Raw genomic sequence first — 17,042 nt, forward strand, 5'->3', positions numbered from 1 at the left:
ATACGGTATGCTGCAAATACAGTAAGCCGCATATATGGTGAGTTATATATACGGTGAGCGGCATATATGGTAAGTCGCATATACGGTAAGTTACATACACAGTATGCGTCAATCCGGTATGAAGTTGTAAATCCAGTATATGTCCATTGATTTTGGTTTGAAAATCATACAAACCTTGATTAATGATGATAGTCTCAATTAATTCTATGAAATTAAATGAGACGGCTTGTGCAAAATTATAGTTGCATACAAGTAATAAAATGTGGTTTTGTCCTAATCATTTTAAAGTGGTAATTGATTGCCTAATTATTGAGATATGAAAATATTTTACAGAGCAAAAATGGTGTCTATAGTTGGCGGTGGTGTCGAAAATCCTTAAAAAATAATTATTGTAAAATGACATTAATTTGTAGAGGATAAAAATTATGTCATGCAAAAATTATGAAGAATATTATGAAATATTCTATGAATAACTTTAAGAGGTGTGTTGTGCTGTTTGCAAACACAATTTTTCAACTGATTGTTGATTAATTCATTCAAATGTGAATATGGTGAATAAAATAAAATGTACCTTATTATTTGAAGTGAATAATATTATTTGTAAAATATCAGAAATGTGAAATTTGCACATGATTGAAGATGTTTAGTCTTTTTCATTGTTAACTTTGACTTTAATCATGGAACCAAGTAAGTTGGTTTATACTTGGAAAAACATTGTAGGTCTAGTGATGATCAAATTAATATGGTTGATTGAAGTACATTTTCGAAAGGAAAATGATTTTTTATTCACGTAAAGCAACGATCATTATTTTGAAAGTACTTAAACTTTCACCAAGCATCCGATTCGGATATTATCTAAGTGATAAATGGATTGAACTATGAAAAAGTTGATAAACCTAAGTTCAAGAATAATCCAAAAATGTGGGGGTTATCATAAATGCTTGAGAACTTATGTGAAAAGTTCAAGTCGTGTGGGTACAACGCTACTACTTGAATATATAACCCTAATTTAGGAATTGTGGGGGTAATTTAAGATATCAATAGTAAGATAGATTCCATAATGTAAATTCATTCATACATGGAAATAAGTCTTAGGATGTAAATGGATTAAAACCCGATGGATCCATTGGCAAATATAAGGCTAAATTGGTTGCCAAATTATATAAGCAAGAAGAAGGATTTGACTTCTTTACCTACTCACCCATGACTATAATCACTTCGATAAGATTACTAATTGCAACTGCGACAATACATAATATTGAGATTCACTAAATGGATATGAAACTGGGATTTCTAAATAGTGAGTTAGTAGAAGAGATATACATGGAGTAACCTGAAGGTGTCTCCAAGTGAAAGTCATAAAGTTCGTAATCTTGTTGAGCCCTTATATGGATTGAAACAAGCTCCTAAGCAAAATGGAACCAAAATTTTGACAAAATAATGTTGTCAAACGAGTTTAAAATAAATGAATGTGACAGGTGTGTCTACATAAAAAATACACCAGATGAAAAGGGATGAAAGTCCTAAAGTGGATGAAATGGGATGAAAACCGATCATGACGGTTATTTGATATACTAGAACAATTGGAATATTAGAGAAAATTCATAAAGTTCAAATGCATTGCAATGCTTTAATGATGATATTGAATACCCATGTATGAAATTCACTAGTAAATATTATAGACTAGTGTAATGGTTTGATAGAAATCCTCCAATTATGTTTGCAAATTGATAAAGCTTTAGATAAAGTTAATGAAAAACATGTAGCTTCATAAAAGAATTTTTGGTGGTGACAATGTATATCTATCAAATGAATCGATCATTGGCTAGCTAAATTTGATAAGATACTAAGTCACATGTAATAGTAAGTCTAAACGACATAATACTATAAGCAGTTGATCTCATTGGTGTAAACTTGTGGATCCATTTACATATGTTTACCAATAGATCAAGTAAACTGCATATCGAAAGAAATGAGATTAAGTCTATTGAGTAAGAGTCCTTATGATGGTAACCCTACCATGTTGACTGGAGATCCCCAAGATCTTAGTTCAAAGGGACATCTAAACTATAAGGATTCCATAAAGCTCTTAGGAAACTAATTTCCTAACTCATTCCTATGATACCAAAGTGCTTTCTGCAGAGTGGTTGGATGTTAAGATAAACTTTTAATGATTCATATATTTTGATTAAGTCAAATGGAGTATGGTAGAATATTCTTAATAGGAAATCACATATGTAAGTGTGAAGTGGGGTCGCTTCAATGAGAATTATTTAAGGTTTGAATTCTCTAAAACAAAATCAAGATAGGTTCAAGGCTAAAATGAACCAAGTCATGAGAATCATGAACAGTTTATGAGAGACATTGTGTGAGTACTGTTGTCTTGGTTTACACCAATGGCTGATGGTTCAAGAACATCGCGTTCATCAATTAGATAGTAAATCCGATGATATTTCGTTAAGGAAGGTTCAAAACTAGAAGTTACCTTACCTGATGCAGTGTTTTTTTGCTTTCATTCATATGGGAGATTGTTGGAATTTTATATCAAAAATTGGTTGTGACCAATTTTACATGATTATTTAAGTGAAATTCTTAATTTGGTGAATGAGAAATTAAGTCAAACGTAAGCCGCTTAATACTTGAAATTGTTGAAAAATTGTATAGAATATTGTGGAATATTCTAAAAAAGCATTGGATGAAAAGATGTATTTTCATATGAATGGTCATGACCTTTGGCATAATCATTTTTCACTAATTATGAATTCCAAGAGATTTGACTCTTGGTATAGTTGTGTCTTTTGACATACATTTCTAACTACTATATATAGACACCATATATTTGAATTTTATCATTCAAGAAATTCATGAAAGTCAATAGATAATTCCACATCATTCCATGCTTACACTTAGTTTGCATAAAACACTTGTATCAAAGTCATGATTATGGTAGAGTGGGAACTCTATTCGAGTTCGTTAGTCGAAGTCATTTGGAATGCTCCTATGACTTGACGTGGTCGTTGTATCTTGGGAGATAATTACCGAAAAATCGTTAGCACCAATGCGGGGCAAATTCATTTTAAGGACAAAGTGTCTAACAATTACCTTGGCCGATCGCATCACTCGCATCTCACCTTTATTCTTTCTGATTTCTTTCTTCGTATTTGATTTCAAGAAATTAATAGCATTTCTTTGATTTCATGTAGGTTTAAAATAAAGAAAGTAAATGATTGAATCTGCCGTTTCATCTTCTCAAACCCATTCGGTAAAACGAAATTGCGTTTACATTTTGTGAACATAAATGGCATGTGTTTGTGAATATGATATGCACAATATCGGTGTAATTTTCCAACAACTATCAAATGGTATAAGTATACCTCTAATTTTACTTTTTCCATTTATTTGTAAGTACAATGGCACCAACTCGAAGAGTGCATTATATGACAGATCAAGAAAAAGGGAAAAGCTACTGATGAATAGGGATGTCAACCGGGGGGGTTCGGGGTGGGGGGGGGGGCAACTTTTTGCCCCGTTTAATTTTTTTTTAACTTTTTTTTTTTTTACATTTTCAAAAGTTCGAGTTATGTTATTATTAGAGGATAAAATACAAATTCAAAATGAGTTTTTAACGGAGTGAATTGTCTAAAAATAAAATTATTTTTAATCTTTTATTTTTTCCTTTAGGAGGCAGGTTTGGGGCTAGGCATCCTCCCCCCACGATGGGTGCCCTACCCTCAGGGGCGGAGCCAGAATTTTAGTTCAGTGCGGGCAAAAAAATTTCGACTCTGAATGTCAAAGGAACCAAAACAAGGCATTACGTTGTTACCTGAATATTATCTCTCCCAGTAGACAAGTTGTAGGAAGTCTCTAAAGGTATCTCCAAACTGTTTTGAAGAGCCTCCAGGCCTAAAGAGTTGTTAAACGGAGAGCATTCTGGTTAGTAAGAAGAGGAAAAACATAATAAATAGAACATATAGATATCCCTTTTCTTACTTCGACCAACATGGTGTTATGAAATGTGATCAAGCCATACTACACATTAATATCATGAGAACAAGACATATTTGACAACTAAGTGGGATGACAATCATGAATATACATTCAAATAACCATGGTCCTCTGTACTCATGTAGCTTTATTTAGACAAATAACCGCTTCAGTAAAAGAAAGAAATTAGCTTCATTCTGCAGTTTCATCTCAAGCTTTACTCATAAATCTTAAACTCGAAAAAACAATCCAACTAAAGGTTGACTTTGGAATTCTTGCATTTGAAGTGTTGCATCCTATATCTTAACACAGGTAACACTTACCACCGTCAAAGTCTCTTATGTACAACTACTTTCCTAGCCATTCTGTCCTCATCAACGTCAAGTTGTATCAAGCGTTCCATGCACCAAGAAGTATTCCTCGAAAAAAGCTGTATTATACTCGATAAAGTATCTCTATAATACACCATGGAAATGAATACATCTCTATCTCTCTAACCAAAGAATGAGAGATTCCAAGTCAGTTCTACGGCCTGCAGAGTCAGGAATTTAATTGTTTGGGAATTAATACATTGTAGAATTTTTCGAAAATGAAATAAAGAAGAATTAACACGTCATGCTTATTGAAATCATTCTATTTTCTACAGAGTTTAAACCATTTTACTCATATTAAGACCATTGGCATTCTTTCAGATTGTCCATGATAGCGTAATTAATCATACAGGTTACTATCGTTCAAACATTTGGAAAAATCAAAATTATTTTGTATTCCAATTGTAGTAATCTAAAGCAATCACACTTTTACCATGACAAAACAAACAAACTTTCAAAAGTCCAGTGGGTTAAACTAAAATCAATAAAAGAAAAAAAAATTTGGCCCAAAACTCCAGTGCGGGCATCTGCCCGCACTGGACATGCTTGGGCTCCGCCCCTGCCTACCCTACCTTGCCCCCACCAACCCGTTCGGGACGGGGCAGATTTTTTTACTATCACTATTGATGAACCATCTAACTATCGCATTTGCATTGATGATAGTGGGATTCATCGTTTCTACATTACAGAGCACAAGAATCAGTACAACACCACCCTCGCCAAGTTTCTATATCCCTCTTTTACGTTCTTCAATTTATTTTGATATTTATATGCATATATTGATATCAATGTATGATTTAGATTTGGAGTAAAAATATCGAGACGTTCTCCTATTTGTTTCTTATTATAATTTAACAAGTTTTTGTGATTTGAAATTGTTGTGTGTTAACAATTTTATCACTTTAAGATATATTTAAAAAATGAAAATTTGAGAAACTCAGTAATGTTTTCATTTGTTTATTTGTGTTTGTATGAGTTAGATAGTCTTGACAACTAATGATAATAATATTAGAATTGCTTATAACTTTTAAATTGTGATTAGGGTGTGTTGCTTTGATTAGTTTTACACATATGAATGTGAAATCTTGATATAAGATGGAGTACAATAGTCGTGTTAGTTATCATAAAATTGTGAGTTAATTACCTTGATATAATAGGTTGATTGAGCTTTGGACAAAGGTTATTAAAAACCAATACCATATTGTATAACACAAGTCATTAACCACTTGAAATGATAGTTTGGGGGTCATTAAGTCGATGGCAGGAGTTTTTTAGATCGGCGCTAATTTTGTGCTTATTTAATACTTGAGTGATGCGTTGTGCTTATATTGAGAATCGAATAGTATAGACCTGTTAACATTATCTAACGTTCGAGCAAATGTAAGCCCAATATTTTAGCACCATCACCCGTGATACCCTATAAAAACTCGAAAAAAGAACAGAAAAAAATAAAATAAAATTGTGGCAAGTTGTAGACACCAATTTCATTTTTTACTTTGTCATTGACTTGCAAATTTTAAGTAAAAGGTCGACAATACATAGATTTGGTCAGAACATTGGTAAAAAATTCTGGTGGCCCTTGCAAATTTTAAGTAAAGGTCGACAATACATAGATTTGGTCAGAACATTGGTAAAAAAATTCTGGTTGCTTTCAACAACGGCTGACGAATTACAAGTTTTGTCTCTTATTGCTAGTGCACAACAGCGAATGTCGTCTTGACTGGTTTGCGTGGAAACTCAAAAGCCATCAGAATTTATAAATGGTTAATATTTTATATTTGTTCATTTGACATGATTTTTGATAAGTTAAAAAAAAAATTAAGAATCAAAAATTACTTTTTAATTCGTTTGATTATTTTTATGAAAGTGTTTTTTAATTAAAAAGATTTTTGGAGGAAATTAGTACAATGTAATTTTCTTTAAAAGCACTTATGAAATAGGAAGCTTTTTTAAAAATTAGTTTTTAAACAAAAAATAAAGTAATTTTCTGTAAAGGCTTTTCTACAAGAATTAAAACAAAAATAAAAATAAAAATAAAAATCATGTCAAACACACTCTAAAAGTGTGGGCCCATGATTAAAAAATATGTAAATTTAAATATTATTATTGATGTACATATGTTTTATTGAATCATCGCATTAAAATCAATTTTTAAAATTGACTGGACATTAATTGGAAAATTTAAGTGTCCATGGTCAAGGTTGAAGCGAAATTAATGATAATAAATTAAATAAATGAATGAAATAAATTTTTGGGATTGAATCAATTGGTTTTGAGATGAACGGATCAGTTATGAGATTATTTTAACGAGTTTTTAATTTTTTTTAATTTTTATTTTATTAACATAGATATTGTATTGGTTCTTGATTTTTCTCATCAAAACTCGTTCACTAAGTTCTCGTGACATTATTAAAAAAGAATTTTTTTTGAGTGAATAAATCTTCAACAATGTGGAAGCTTAGAAGCCATTAAAATTTAAGAAGAGAGGAATTCTCTTCACACAACTTTTGCTTTTTGGACCAACCAATTTGTATTGTAATTGGAAAAATAAAGATAATGTGGAGAACATTCAATTGTTTTAAGAATACTGCTGTGCAACCTCACTGGATGGGATTATAATCCCCAATTTAGATAGCGCTTGATGATAGGCTGAATAAAATGTGAAATTAAATGATTTATTCAATTCCACCTATCATTTAATATCACATTAACGCCACCTAAACTGAAATTATAACCCCAATAAAACTAAAAAGCATCACTCTTGTTTTAAACATACTTGAATTTTTCATTATCAATCCAACATGGGATAAATTATCGAGACATTTGAGGAAAATTATTTCGTAAATTGTACTAGCATATTTTTTTCAATAACATTAAAGATTCTTAGGAAAATATTGCAACCAACATTTGTAAGCTCATCAAAGGCAGAGAATTGATTATAATGAAGGATGACAAAACACTCTACCAAGTCTACCATGCTTCTCAAAATATTTCACGGGATGAGGGACGAGAAGGATCACCCCACATCACCTCACTTCTTGTGTGTTGAGTCACTTCATTTGTAACTTTGACTCGACCCATCAAGCGAGCAAGCTCATGCTCAAGTGAGGCTACTCGAGCTAGAGCTGGTTCATTACATGTATATGGAGTTCAGTCTATCCAACGGGTTTGTTTTTTGGTGGGGCAATCAGAGTCCATCGCTACTCAACCCATTTAACATCACTAATCTCGCCTCCGAAAATTCCAACGGGACAAGGATGGAGAGGCCATACCAACCCCTTATAGTCCACTCTCCACAAACCCTAGCTAAAATTTTTCTGAAATAAATATTCATTCGACCACAAAAATATTAAAAAAAAATGATAAATGGAATACGGGCAGCCGCTGAAGTCCCATTCTCCTTCGCCTACTTTCTCGGCTTTCCCCCTCTTCACTCCCTTCTTATCTTCTCCTCTCTCTATATATCTCTCTCTATACAAATTCTCATTCCTCAATATTTGATACAAAAATGGCCGGAAGTGGAGTTGTAACAGTCTACGGGAATGGCGCAATCACTGAAACCTCAAAGAAATCTCCATTTTCAGTGAAGGTGGGCCTTGCCCAGATGCTCCGTGGCGGCGTTATCATGGACGTTGTCAATGCTGAACAGGCCCGGATAGCGGAGGAGGCTGGCGCCTGTGCCGTCATGGCACTTGAGCGTGTACCGGCGGATATTCGGGCACAAGGTGGCGTGGCCCGTATGTCGGATCCACAGCTGATTAAGGATATTAAGCAAGCGGTTACTATTCCTGTGATGGCGAAGGCCCGGATTGGGCATTTTGTTGAGGCCCAGATTCTTGAGGCTATTGGGATTGATTATGTTGATGAGTCTGAGGTGCTTACCCCTGCAGATGATGAAAATCATATTAACAAGCATAATTTTCGGATCCCTTTTGTTTGTGGCTGCCGGAACCTTGGGGAGGCCCTCCGCCGTATAAGGGAGGGCGCCGCCATGATTCGAACCAAGGGGGAAGCGGGCACAGGGAATATTATTGAGGCGGTGCGTCATGTGCGGTCGGTTATGGGAGATATTCGGCTTCTTCGCAATATGGATGATGATGAGGTGTTTACATTTGCGAAGAAAATTCAGGCGCCATACGATCTGGTGATGCAGACCAAGCAGCTTGGCAGGCTTCCAGTGGTGCATTTTGCAGCCGGTGGGGCGGCCACACCTGCAGATGCCGCTCTCATGATGCAGCTGGGATGTGATGGCGTTTTTGTAGGTTCTGGAGTGTTCAAGAGTGGGGATCCTGCCCGCAGGGCCCGTGCCATTGTCCAGGCCGTCACGCACTACAGCGACCCGGAGGTTCTGGTTGATGTTAGCTGTGGGCTCGGGGAGGCAATGGTAGGAATTAATCTCAATGACGAGAAGGTCGAGAGGTATGCTAACAGGTCCGATTGAAGAAACGTAATGGCCAGTTCCCAATTCCTTGGCTTGTGGGAGAGGTATAAAGGAACCTCTGCATGGATACTCTGTGTTAGTTAATATTACAGTTTCTGCTTAATGGGATTTGGCTGTTTTAGGTTAAATAATTGTTATAATTCGATACCTACAAAATTCTATGTTGAGTTGACTTGTATGGTGATTCCTGCAGTATATTGTTCTTGTTCTTATTACATCAGTTGCTTTCCTGTTTTTCTGATAATGTATTCTGTGTTATAGCATGTTTGCTGAAAAGATTTGCATATTTTCTGAGCTGGGATATTAAAATTCCTCAGTTATATCAATATTTTGTTTGAAGTTTGATTATTGTAAAGTAGCTGTTTTTGCTTAAGGGTTCACATCCGTGAAGGAGCGGGGATGGGGGCTGGAGTATATATAAGGCATATAAGGGTGTTCATTTAGAATTTATTGGATTGATTTTGTAAGTTGTGGCTACAGTTTGCTCTTAGTTTATTTGTATCTGAGTAACCATCAATATTGAAAAATGGAATTCATAATTTCCACTTTTTACTGTTTACTTCAAGTTGGTGGCTGTTCTTGGATAAGCCTGGAGACTTCTTTTAGATTTCTTGATTTAAATTACTTAGATAATTGGTTATGGAAGTTCATCAAACAATTCTTGAAAATTGAGAAGCAGTACGTATATTACCTGCTTCGAAAGTTAATGATTTCATGAGGCATTCAAGCTTATCTTTCTGTGTTTAACTCTTTTTATCAAGTCCGAAAGTTTATTCTAGAGAAGCCTAAGCTCGGGCCAAGATTCTAAAACATATATACTTATCCTTCTTATTTCAGAAGTCAAGTAATTTCAGAGGCATTAACCTGTAACAGTACTTTTAAAACTAATTTTACATGTCTACGAACATGTTTTTCATAAAACCTATAGCTCTGTTTTAACTATTTGTAGAAACGATTGCTTTCTACTCATGCTTTCCAAAATCGAGATCGAATGTTTAAAATGGATTCAGATACTAGTTTCAAAGTTTTAAATATTAAGTTTTTAAAATTAGTCAGTTCTTTTTACAATCCTTGGAAAACCTTTCAACTGGGGTTCGGCTACACGTACACGGGGGGTGTACACTCCGGTGTACACGCCCTCTCACATGGGAGGTCGGCTGGAAGCATTTATTGGACGTGGGGCCCCTTTCCATGTGAGGAGCATGTACACCGGAGTGTACACGTCCGTGTACAAATGACTTTTTCCATTTTACCATCTGACTATAATAGTGTTTTGAATTACTGAAATGTGGGATCTATGAAATGCTTTACATTTTGAAAACAGGAATAAAACAGTATGTTTTTTCTCAAAATCATTTTTGGAGAGGCATTGTGGTGTTACTTTTCCTTATATATGCTCTACGAGGTATTTTCAGCTAGTTAGCCACTCATATTTCTCGTTTAAGTCGGTTAGAACATACTTCTAAACACCAGCAAGAGGTTCCTCGCTCTTCTTTGATCTGTCTTAGAATTGAGTTGCAAGTGGTGGTGCGATGTGTCCAGGAACTTGGGTTCCTTGCTAGGCTATGAAATGAGTTTTTTTCGAATTATGAAAGAGTTTATGCTGCTATTTGAAACCTACAGGGAAAACCTTTGGTAAGGTTTATATATCCTAGGGGACTGAACAACTATAATTGCAGTGCGAATTACTTAGTTCTCTCCCTCGTTAATTAGTGCTTTGATTACCACTACGCTGTTTTCTTGAAGCTTTAGACAATAATACTCGTATAACTAGCACTTGTTTAGGTTCCGTTGGCATGACTTTTGAAAAGTTAAAAAGTTTTTAAATTCATTTGGCTATTTTTATGACAGTATTTTTGCTAATTAGAAGATTGTTTAGAGAAAATTGGTTTAATGTTGCTTCCTCTAAACGTACTGTCGGAATAGAAAGTTCTTTTAAGATTTTCTTTTCAAACAAAAATGAAAATAGCTTCCTCCAAAAGCTTCTACATGAAGCAAAAATAAAAACAACATCAAACGAGCCCAAAATTATTTTGGTTTTGTAAAGCTATAATCTCTTGATTGACAAAGTAAATAAGCCTTTGTTTCGACTCTTTTTATTTCAAAATCCTTTATTTCTCATACTCAATTTTAATTATACATTCATATAAAAAAATATTTTGCACATAAATAAAAAAAACTCCACGCTTTTTTACCACACGTTCTCTAAAAATTTATTATTCAAAACATTATTTTCCATCAATTTCTCTTTATAATGGCCATTAATCAGGGGCTATAGTTTTATCTTTCATCTTTTGTAATTGTTCCACGAGGTCTGCTATTCCCACTATTTATAAATTGGTCGTCTTCCACCGAACAATAATGGATGACGTTGACAATATATATATACACACACGATGATCTCCTAAGCACCGATAACATTATTCACTAATTAAATGATGTGTCATATCACTGATACTTAACATAAGCTAAGCACTATATATATATATATATATATAAAGAAATTGGTTTTCGACCTTTCATTGAAGATATAGATTAGTCAATAGTCATAGTGGACTGTTTCGTTAGAGTTTTCTGTTAAAGTGCTCGGCAAGGCATGCGAGACACTGGTTTGAGTTTGATAGTAAAATGGGTAACACGGATAATAATTTTAATAAAAAAAAATAAAGAAAAAAATGAAAATTCAGACGATAAAAAAGGGGGAAAAATCACGTTGATATTTATATCAGTTATAAATATTTTATGTTTCGATTTTTAATGAGACCTAGCTATTTGAAAATGATTTAATTTAGATTTTGATATTTAAAAAACAGCTTAAACCGAAGACAACTATTATTAATTATTAAAAAAATTAATTCTACCAACTCAGGCATTTACAAAGAAGCGAGTTCAAATGCAATATCGATCCCTGTGGGCAACATTTAGTGTTTGTCAAAACCATTGGGCCACAGGCCCACAACTTCACAATTTCAAGTTTGCTGTGTCTCTGTTTTCTGTTTGTTAACTTTCATATTTTTATTTTTGTATTAATTTTGTATTCCGAATTTAAGACAAATATTAATGTGGTGTAACATTTATGTTTAACTTTCAGATGCCTTATTATTATATCGATATGTAAATCATGATTTATAATCGAACTGAACCGTGTAAGATGAAATAGGTCGAAAATCGCCCGAAGCAAATTGTGTTCACACTTATTGTCTATACTCTGCATAGACTCAGGTTGCAACAGAGTCGAAACATTACATTATAACTTTCTTGTTTTTACAAGTTGTTCTACCCTTACAACTTCATCAAAGAATGGAGACCGACATTGCAATTTTCGTTATTATATTATTATCTTTCGATGACAAAATAAATAAATAAAGTCCAGGAAGACATCCTAAAGTTGAAGTTGTCTTCTAGTCCCCATATATTTTTGACACATCTTGAAGTTCTGATACGGATAAGTCAAAAATGTATATCTTAGGAGAGAAATATCAAATGAAGGACAACAAATCTGAACTCTTACATAAATTGATAATAACAATAATCTATATTTTGAAGTGACAGGTTAGAACATCTTAATATTATATTTGGTACCTCAAATTAGAAAAATTCTAGAAACAATTATCTAAGTTCTACGGCGAATGTAGCATTATGTTTTGTTAATCCCTTGGTAAATGTTAAATAATGCTATCTAACAGCATTGGTGTTAGATCACAAATTTAGGTGTCATATAAGTGATTGAACATTTTAAATGTGATTTATTTTTCTACTTTAAAGGTGATCTATTAAGAGCATGATTGACAACCATTATTGTGAGGGAAAAAAAAGAGAAAAAAAAGCATTGAATAGTGATTTTTAGGAGAATATGTGATATAAAAGTAGGGCAAAGTTGTAGTATATGTATAGAATATTTTATTGTGTGAATGTGCAATTGAAAATGATCTGTAACAAATCATAAAATAAAAAAACGTGTGTAAAATAGGATCTAATTAATGAAGCTTGCACTCCACTTAGACTAGTGCTTAGCACCAGTGGCGCCGATTACGTATATGTTAGGTTAGACAATCCGAAACTTGAAAAAGAAAATGGTCAAAATTTTGTGTAGAGCATAGACCAAAACTGCTTGCCAACGTACTCCAAAAATGCCTACATACACGAAATCAAAACTTCCAACTACTTCGGCTATTCTATGTATTTTAAGCTAATCTCAGTTGAATATTTACTAAAAATAGTCCTATTTTTTCTCTCCCTGCCTTGTTGAGATCGACGGAGGTGGCAGAAGTGAGCATGGTGGAGCTGACGAGGGGAAGGCAAATGACCTTTCAAGAAATTGCCTTTGGTTTTCATTGGCAAAGCAGAAGACAGAATCCACACATACTTCTAAAGCATTGGATGGTCGAACAGGCTTGAAATCTTGCAGCTTCGAGTACTCTGTAATGAGATGATACATGTAGTCATAGACACGATCCATGCTCAAATTTCCCATGAAATCTTGCGCTGCTCTCCCAATCGATTCTGCCTGTTTTGGCCAAGACAGCATATTAATCTAATAGAAAGTGGTAGGAAGTACTAGATAACAATTGATAGTGACAATGACGAAATAAAAAAGAAATACTCATCATAATGTCGACTCATGTCCAATACTGCTTATCGTAGATTCTCAACCATAACATCCTGGTTCTCATTTTAGGAAAAGAAAAAATGCATCCTAGCTTGTTGCTATCAATATGCATTATGGAACAACTAGAGATGTAAAGTGGGTTGTGCACAGTTCAAAAAAACTCTTGGACTGTGTTAGCCCAGACATATTTGGCTCACAGTCCAAATGGTTTCTCTAAACAAAGGTGATTGGGCGTACGATGACTAATTTTTTGAGCACTGGGCAGAACAATTAACCCAATGGCCAACGGTTAGGTGCCCGATGAGGGGAAATTTATTACAGAAAACATTGGCATGCTAACATGAACGGTTAAACATTGTCATTCTTGTGATAGAGTGACCGTGCTCGGTCAAAAATATTGTGAAATCACATTTCATATTCTTCTCCCACCCTTATTATTCAAAGAAACAGCTAATCCATACTTCTTATTGGACAGGATTTTTATGATCAATCGGTGGGTTGGTTGACCCCTTTTATACCCCTATGAAGAACTATCTTATCCAAGTTGTGAATTAGTCCCCACTTGGGAAATCAGTTTAACATAAGTTTTTGGTTGGAAGTTGCAGTCTATAATATTGGCAAGAAAAAAAGGGGAGGCATTATAGGGGAAGAAATAATGATGACATACCTGGGATGAATGCTTATTGCCCCAATCAACGAAAGATTTAATAGCTGGGCAAATCCCAGTTTTAGGAACAGGCAAGAAGTTTTTCTTTGGAATGAGACCCCTTGTAAAGAAATCTTCATATTCTGGAGTTATTATTAAAGGAAGAGAGCCACAAGATAAAATGTATTTCAAGCTTACTGACCAAGCATATCCTTCAGCATAGATCTTGTACCTACATAATTTCATATAGAGCGAAATGCATGAGAAAAATTGACTGACATTTAAACCCAATGTGCTTCGACTAAATCCAGAGCAAGTTAAGAAAGACACGCGAGTTTCTTGCAGCCATTTATACATGAAACTAAAACATATGACACCAATTTCAAATGCACATGACGGTAGGAACAAACAATGGCAAATTCTAAGAGTACTCACCGATAGTCACACTGCTTCGATAACTTAGAGTCCTTAAAACCACTTTCTATTGCTTTTCCCCAGTCCTGTATTTTAACAATCAAGAAAGAATCAAGAAAAATAACGAAGGGCAGACATCATTATAATTCTTGTCTTTTTGTTCAATACAAGAAACTCATGTACTCTAAGTGTTTTGTCAATTTATTTTTCGAACACTCGTTGATTTATAGGTAATGTTTAAACAAAAAGGTGATGGTCATTTAACTCATTAACCTGACGCATTATTTGTGCACCCCACATTTCAGTGTTGTTGCATTGGAGTAATTCCAAGCGAACAGGAGAAAAAACATCCGGGTTTCCTCTCCAGTATGCGACAGGCCACTTCTCCGCCCAACTTCGTTCACGAGAGCCTTGTTTAATGCTCTCAAATTCTTCATTCCATGGTGCTATATTCACTTCTGGCCTGTCAACAGATACTCAACATCATGCAACTGAATGCAAATCAAATCAAAATCAAATTCTGCCATCACTTTTCTAAATAATTTCATTTCGACTAACTTTTGAATGCAAGTACATGTTTACGATGCAGTACTAAGCCATACAAGTACATGTGAAACCATCGATATTGTCATGTAACATGTTCTATACGTGAAAACGTCATACTTGATGTCGATGCCCCCACCATAAAAAGAGTGTGGCACATATGGCATCAAGTTTCCAGTTAGACTTGTAACAAACAGGCAATATGTAACAAAGTGCAGTGAGTAATTCGTAAGTATACCAGCTCCAGAAAGACCAATCAGGAAATGGAATATCAAAGTGATCGCGCGTCGTGCAATACCGGAACAGCGGCAATGGCTGAGAAGAATGTTCAGTCCTATTGATCGTAGGCTTGTCCATGCAATCAAACATCAAATCCACATCCGGTATCCTCCCAGGATACCGCCGGAGAAGCTGCAACAATCCCCACACTGTAAACATTGCCCGACTCTGCACACAATCGTAGTAAAAATCAGCATAAAGTTTCCCTCCGACAATCACAATCCGAAAGGAGGAAAATTTTTGAGCCTCATTTATGTGTGCTATCGAGATCTTGGATTTCATCCATGGCTCCAAGTCCTGATGTATGTGGCTGAAAAATTCTGGGCAATTATTACTGAGTTGGGGTTGTATATTTTTTGGGATGGCCGCGGCAGCTGTGGCTCGACCACAACTGAGATAAGAGCACTGGATAATCTTTGAAGCCCTCGAGTATCTGGATGCTTCATCGAATGATTTGGGAGGGAAGATATGCCATGGCGTTGGTTCCAAATTGTGTCCCACTAGAGTTTTGGTTTGTGAAGCAAATCTATCTACCTGTGATAATCATTTCATCAAACAGATGGCGTACAATACACGAAATCATTAATAAAGAACATTCAAAAAGCTCTACGTAAGCAATCTATCAAACAGAAGGCGAGCAGTATTCAAAATAATGATCTGAGAACATAGAAAAAGCTCTACATGAACAATCTATCAAAAAGATGTCGGGCAACACAAAAAAATAGTTAAAAAAAGAAGCTGTAAGTACCTCAAGAATTAGCAGAATTAAGACAGAAAAGAAGGCTATAATCTTGGTGTTGAAGAACTGTCCCATTTTTGTTGAATAGTGGCTGTATCTGGTGGTCAATGGCCGCTTCATCGGAAGATAAACCATAAAATCTGTATGTATCCATTCTCTGTATCTTTGTTTTCACACTCCATCGTAGTAGGAATTAAGATTCTAGGATTGCGGGCAAACGAATTTTACATGAACCCACGTGGGAATACTATGTGTAGCGGCTTTTCCACTTCCTACTCTACGCCACAAACATGGTCAATTCAGTGCGTGTATCTGAGCATGCATGCATGAAAGGGCAAACTGCGGACATTAATGCTCTGTTTGGTTCAGTATATTTGCTGGGATTAATTAATAACTTTTTTATTTTGATTCTTATCTAAATCAACATATCGACCTTTACATGTACGTTTTGGTTTATTCGTCGAATATTATTTGTTTATTCGGCAATGTTCATCTGTTTAGATTTCTATGAATATAAACATAAGGAGATATCATTGGAATTTCAATGACCTAGCAAATAATGGTACGTCAAAGTTTTGGAATTCATCAGTGGATAGGAGACTTTTTCCAAGTATACCACGTGACCTCAATTTTTGTTTGAATAAAAGACTAAATGACTAATTCCCTAAGGATTAAAATTTAAATTTTAATTTAAGTTAAAGTTAACAATTAAATTTAATCACATATTTTAGGAGATTCACAATTTTACTGTTACACGTTTCATCAATTTTTTATCAAAACTTATTAAAATCTGATTTTAATCCCCACCAAACAAAAGTTATTTGTTTTTAATTGTCACATGTATATTAGCCCTACTATTACTTGGGTAATTGACACAAAATGTCCATACTTTTCATGTCTATTGTGAAAAAATCTCTATCTTTTATTTTTTACATTTTTGTCCCTATTTCCACCTTTTTTGACATTGAACGTATTTTTCACCAATTTTGGACAATTTTACCCTATATTCAAATAAA

At 34.5% G+C, this 17,042-nt stretch overlaps 2 protein-coding genes across 2 annotated transcripts; one reads left to right on the plus strand and one right to left on the minus strand.

Moving 5' to 3' along the window:
- The first annotated feature begins 7,721 nt into the window (after positions 1–7,721).
- LOC111369686 (probable pyridoxal 5'-phosphate synthase subunit PDX1) lies at positions 7,722–9,135 on the plus strand. Its single transcript, XM_022991290.1, has one exon. It carries the CDS (start codon positions 7,864–7,866, stop codon positions 8,794–8,796), a length of 933 nt encoding a protein of 310 aa, XP_022847058.1. The 5' UTR covers positions 7,722–7,863; the 3' UTR covers positions 8,797–9,135.
- Positions 9,136–12,857: 3,722 nt separating this feature from the next.
- Positions 12,858–16,524, minus strand: LOC111369687 (O-glucosyltransferase rumi homolog). Its single transcript, XM_022991292.1, has 6 exons — positions 16,036–16,524; positions 15,247–15,821; positions 14,739–14,928; positions 14,487–14,551; positions 14,073–14,283; positions 12,858–13,303 (listed from the first exon to the last, which is right to left on the minus strand). The coding sequence occupies exons 1-6, from the start codon at positions 16,159–16,161 to the stop codon at positions 13,019–13,021; spliced, it is 1,452 nt and encodes a 483-aa protein (XP_022847060.1). The 5' UTR covers positions 16,162–16,524; the 3' UTR covers positions 12,858–13,018.
- Positions 16,525–17,042: the final 518 nt, after the last annotated feature.

The sequence above is a fragment of the Olea europaea genome, chromosome 20, assembly GCF_002742605.1.
Source record: "Olea europaea var. sylvestris chromosome 20, O_europaea_v1, whole genome shotgun sequence".
In the NCBI taxonomy this organism is placed as follows: Eukaryota; Viridiplantae; Streptophyta; class Magnoliopsida; order Lamiales; family Oleaceae; genus Olea; species Olea europaea.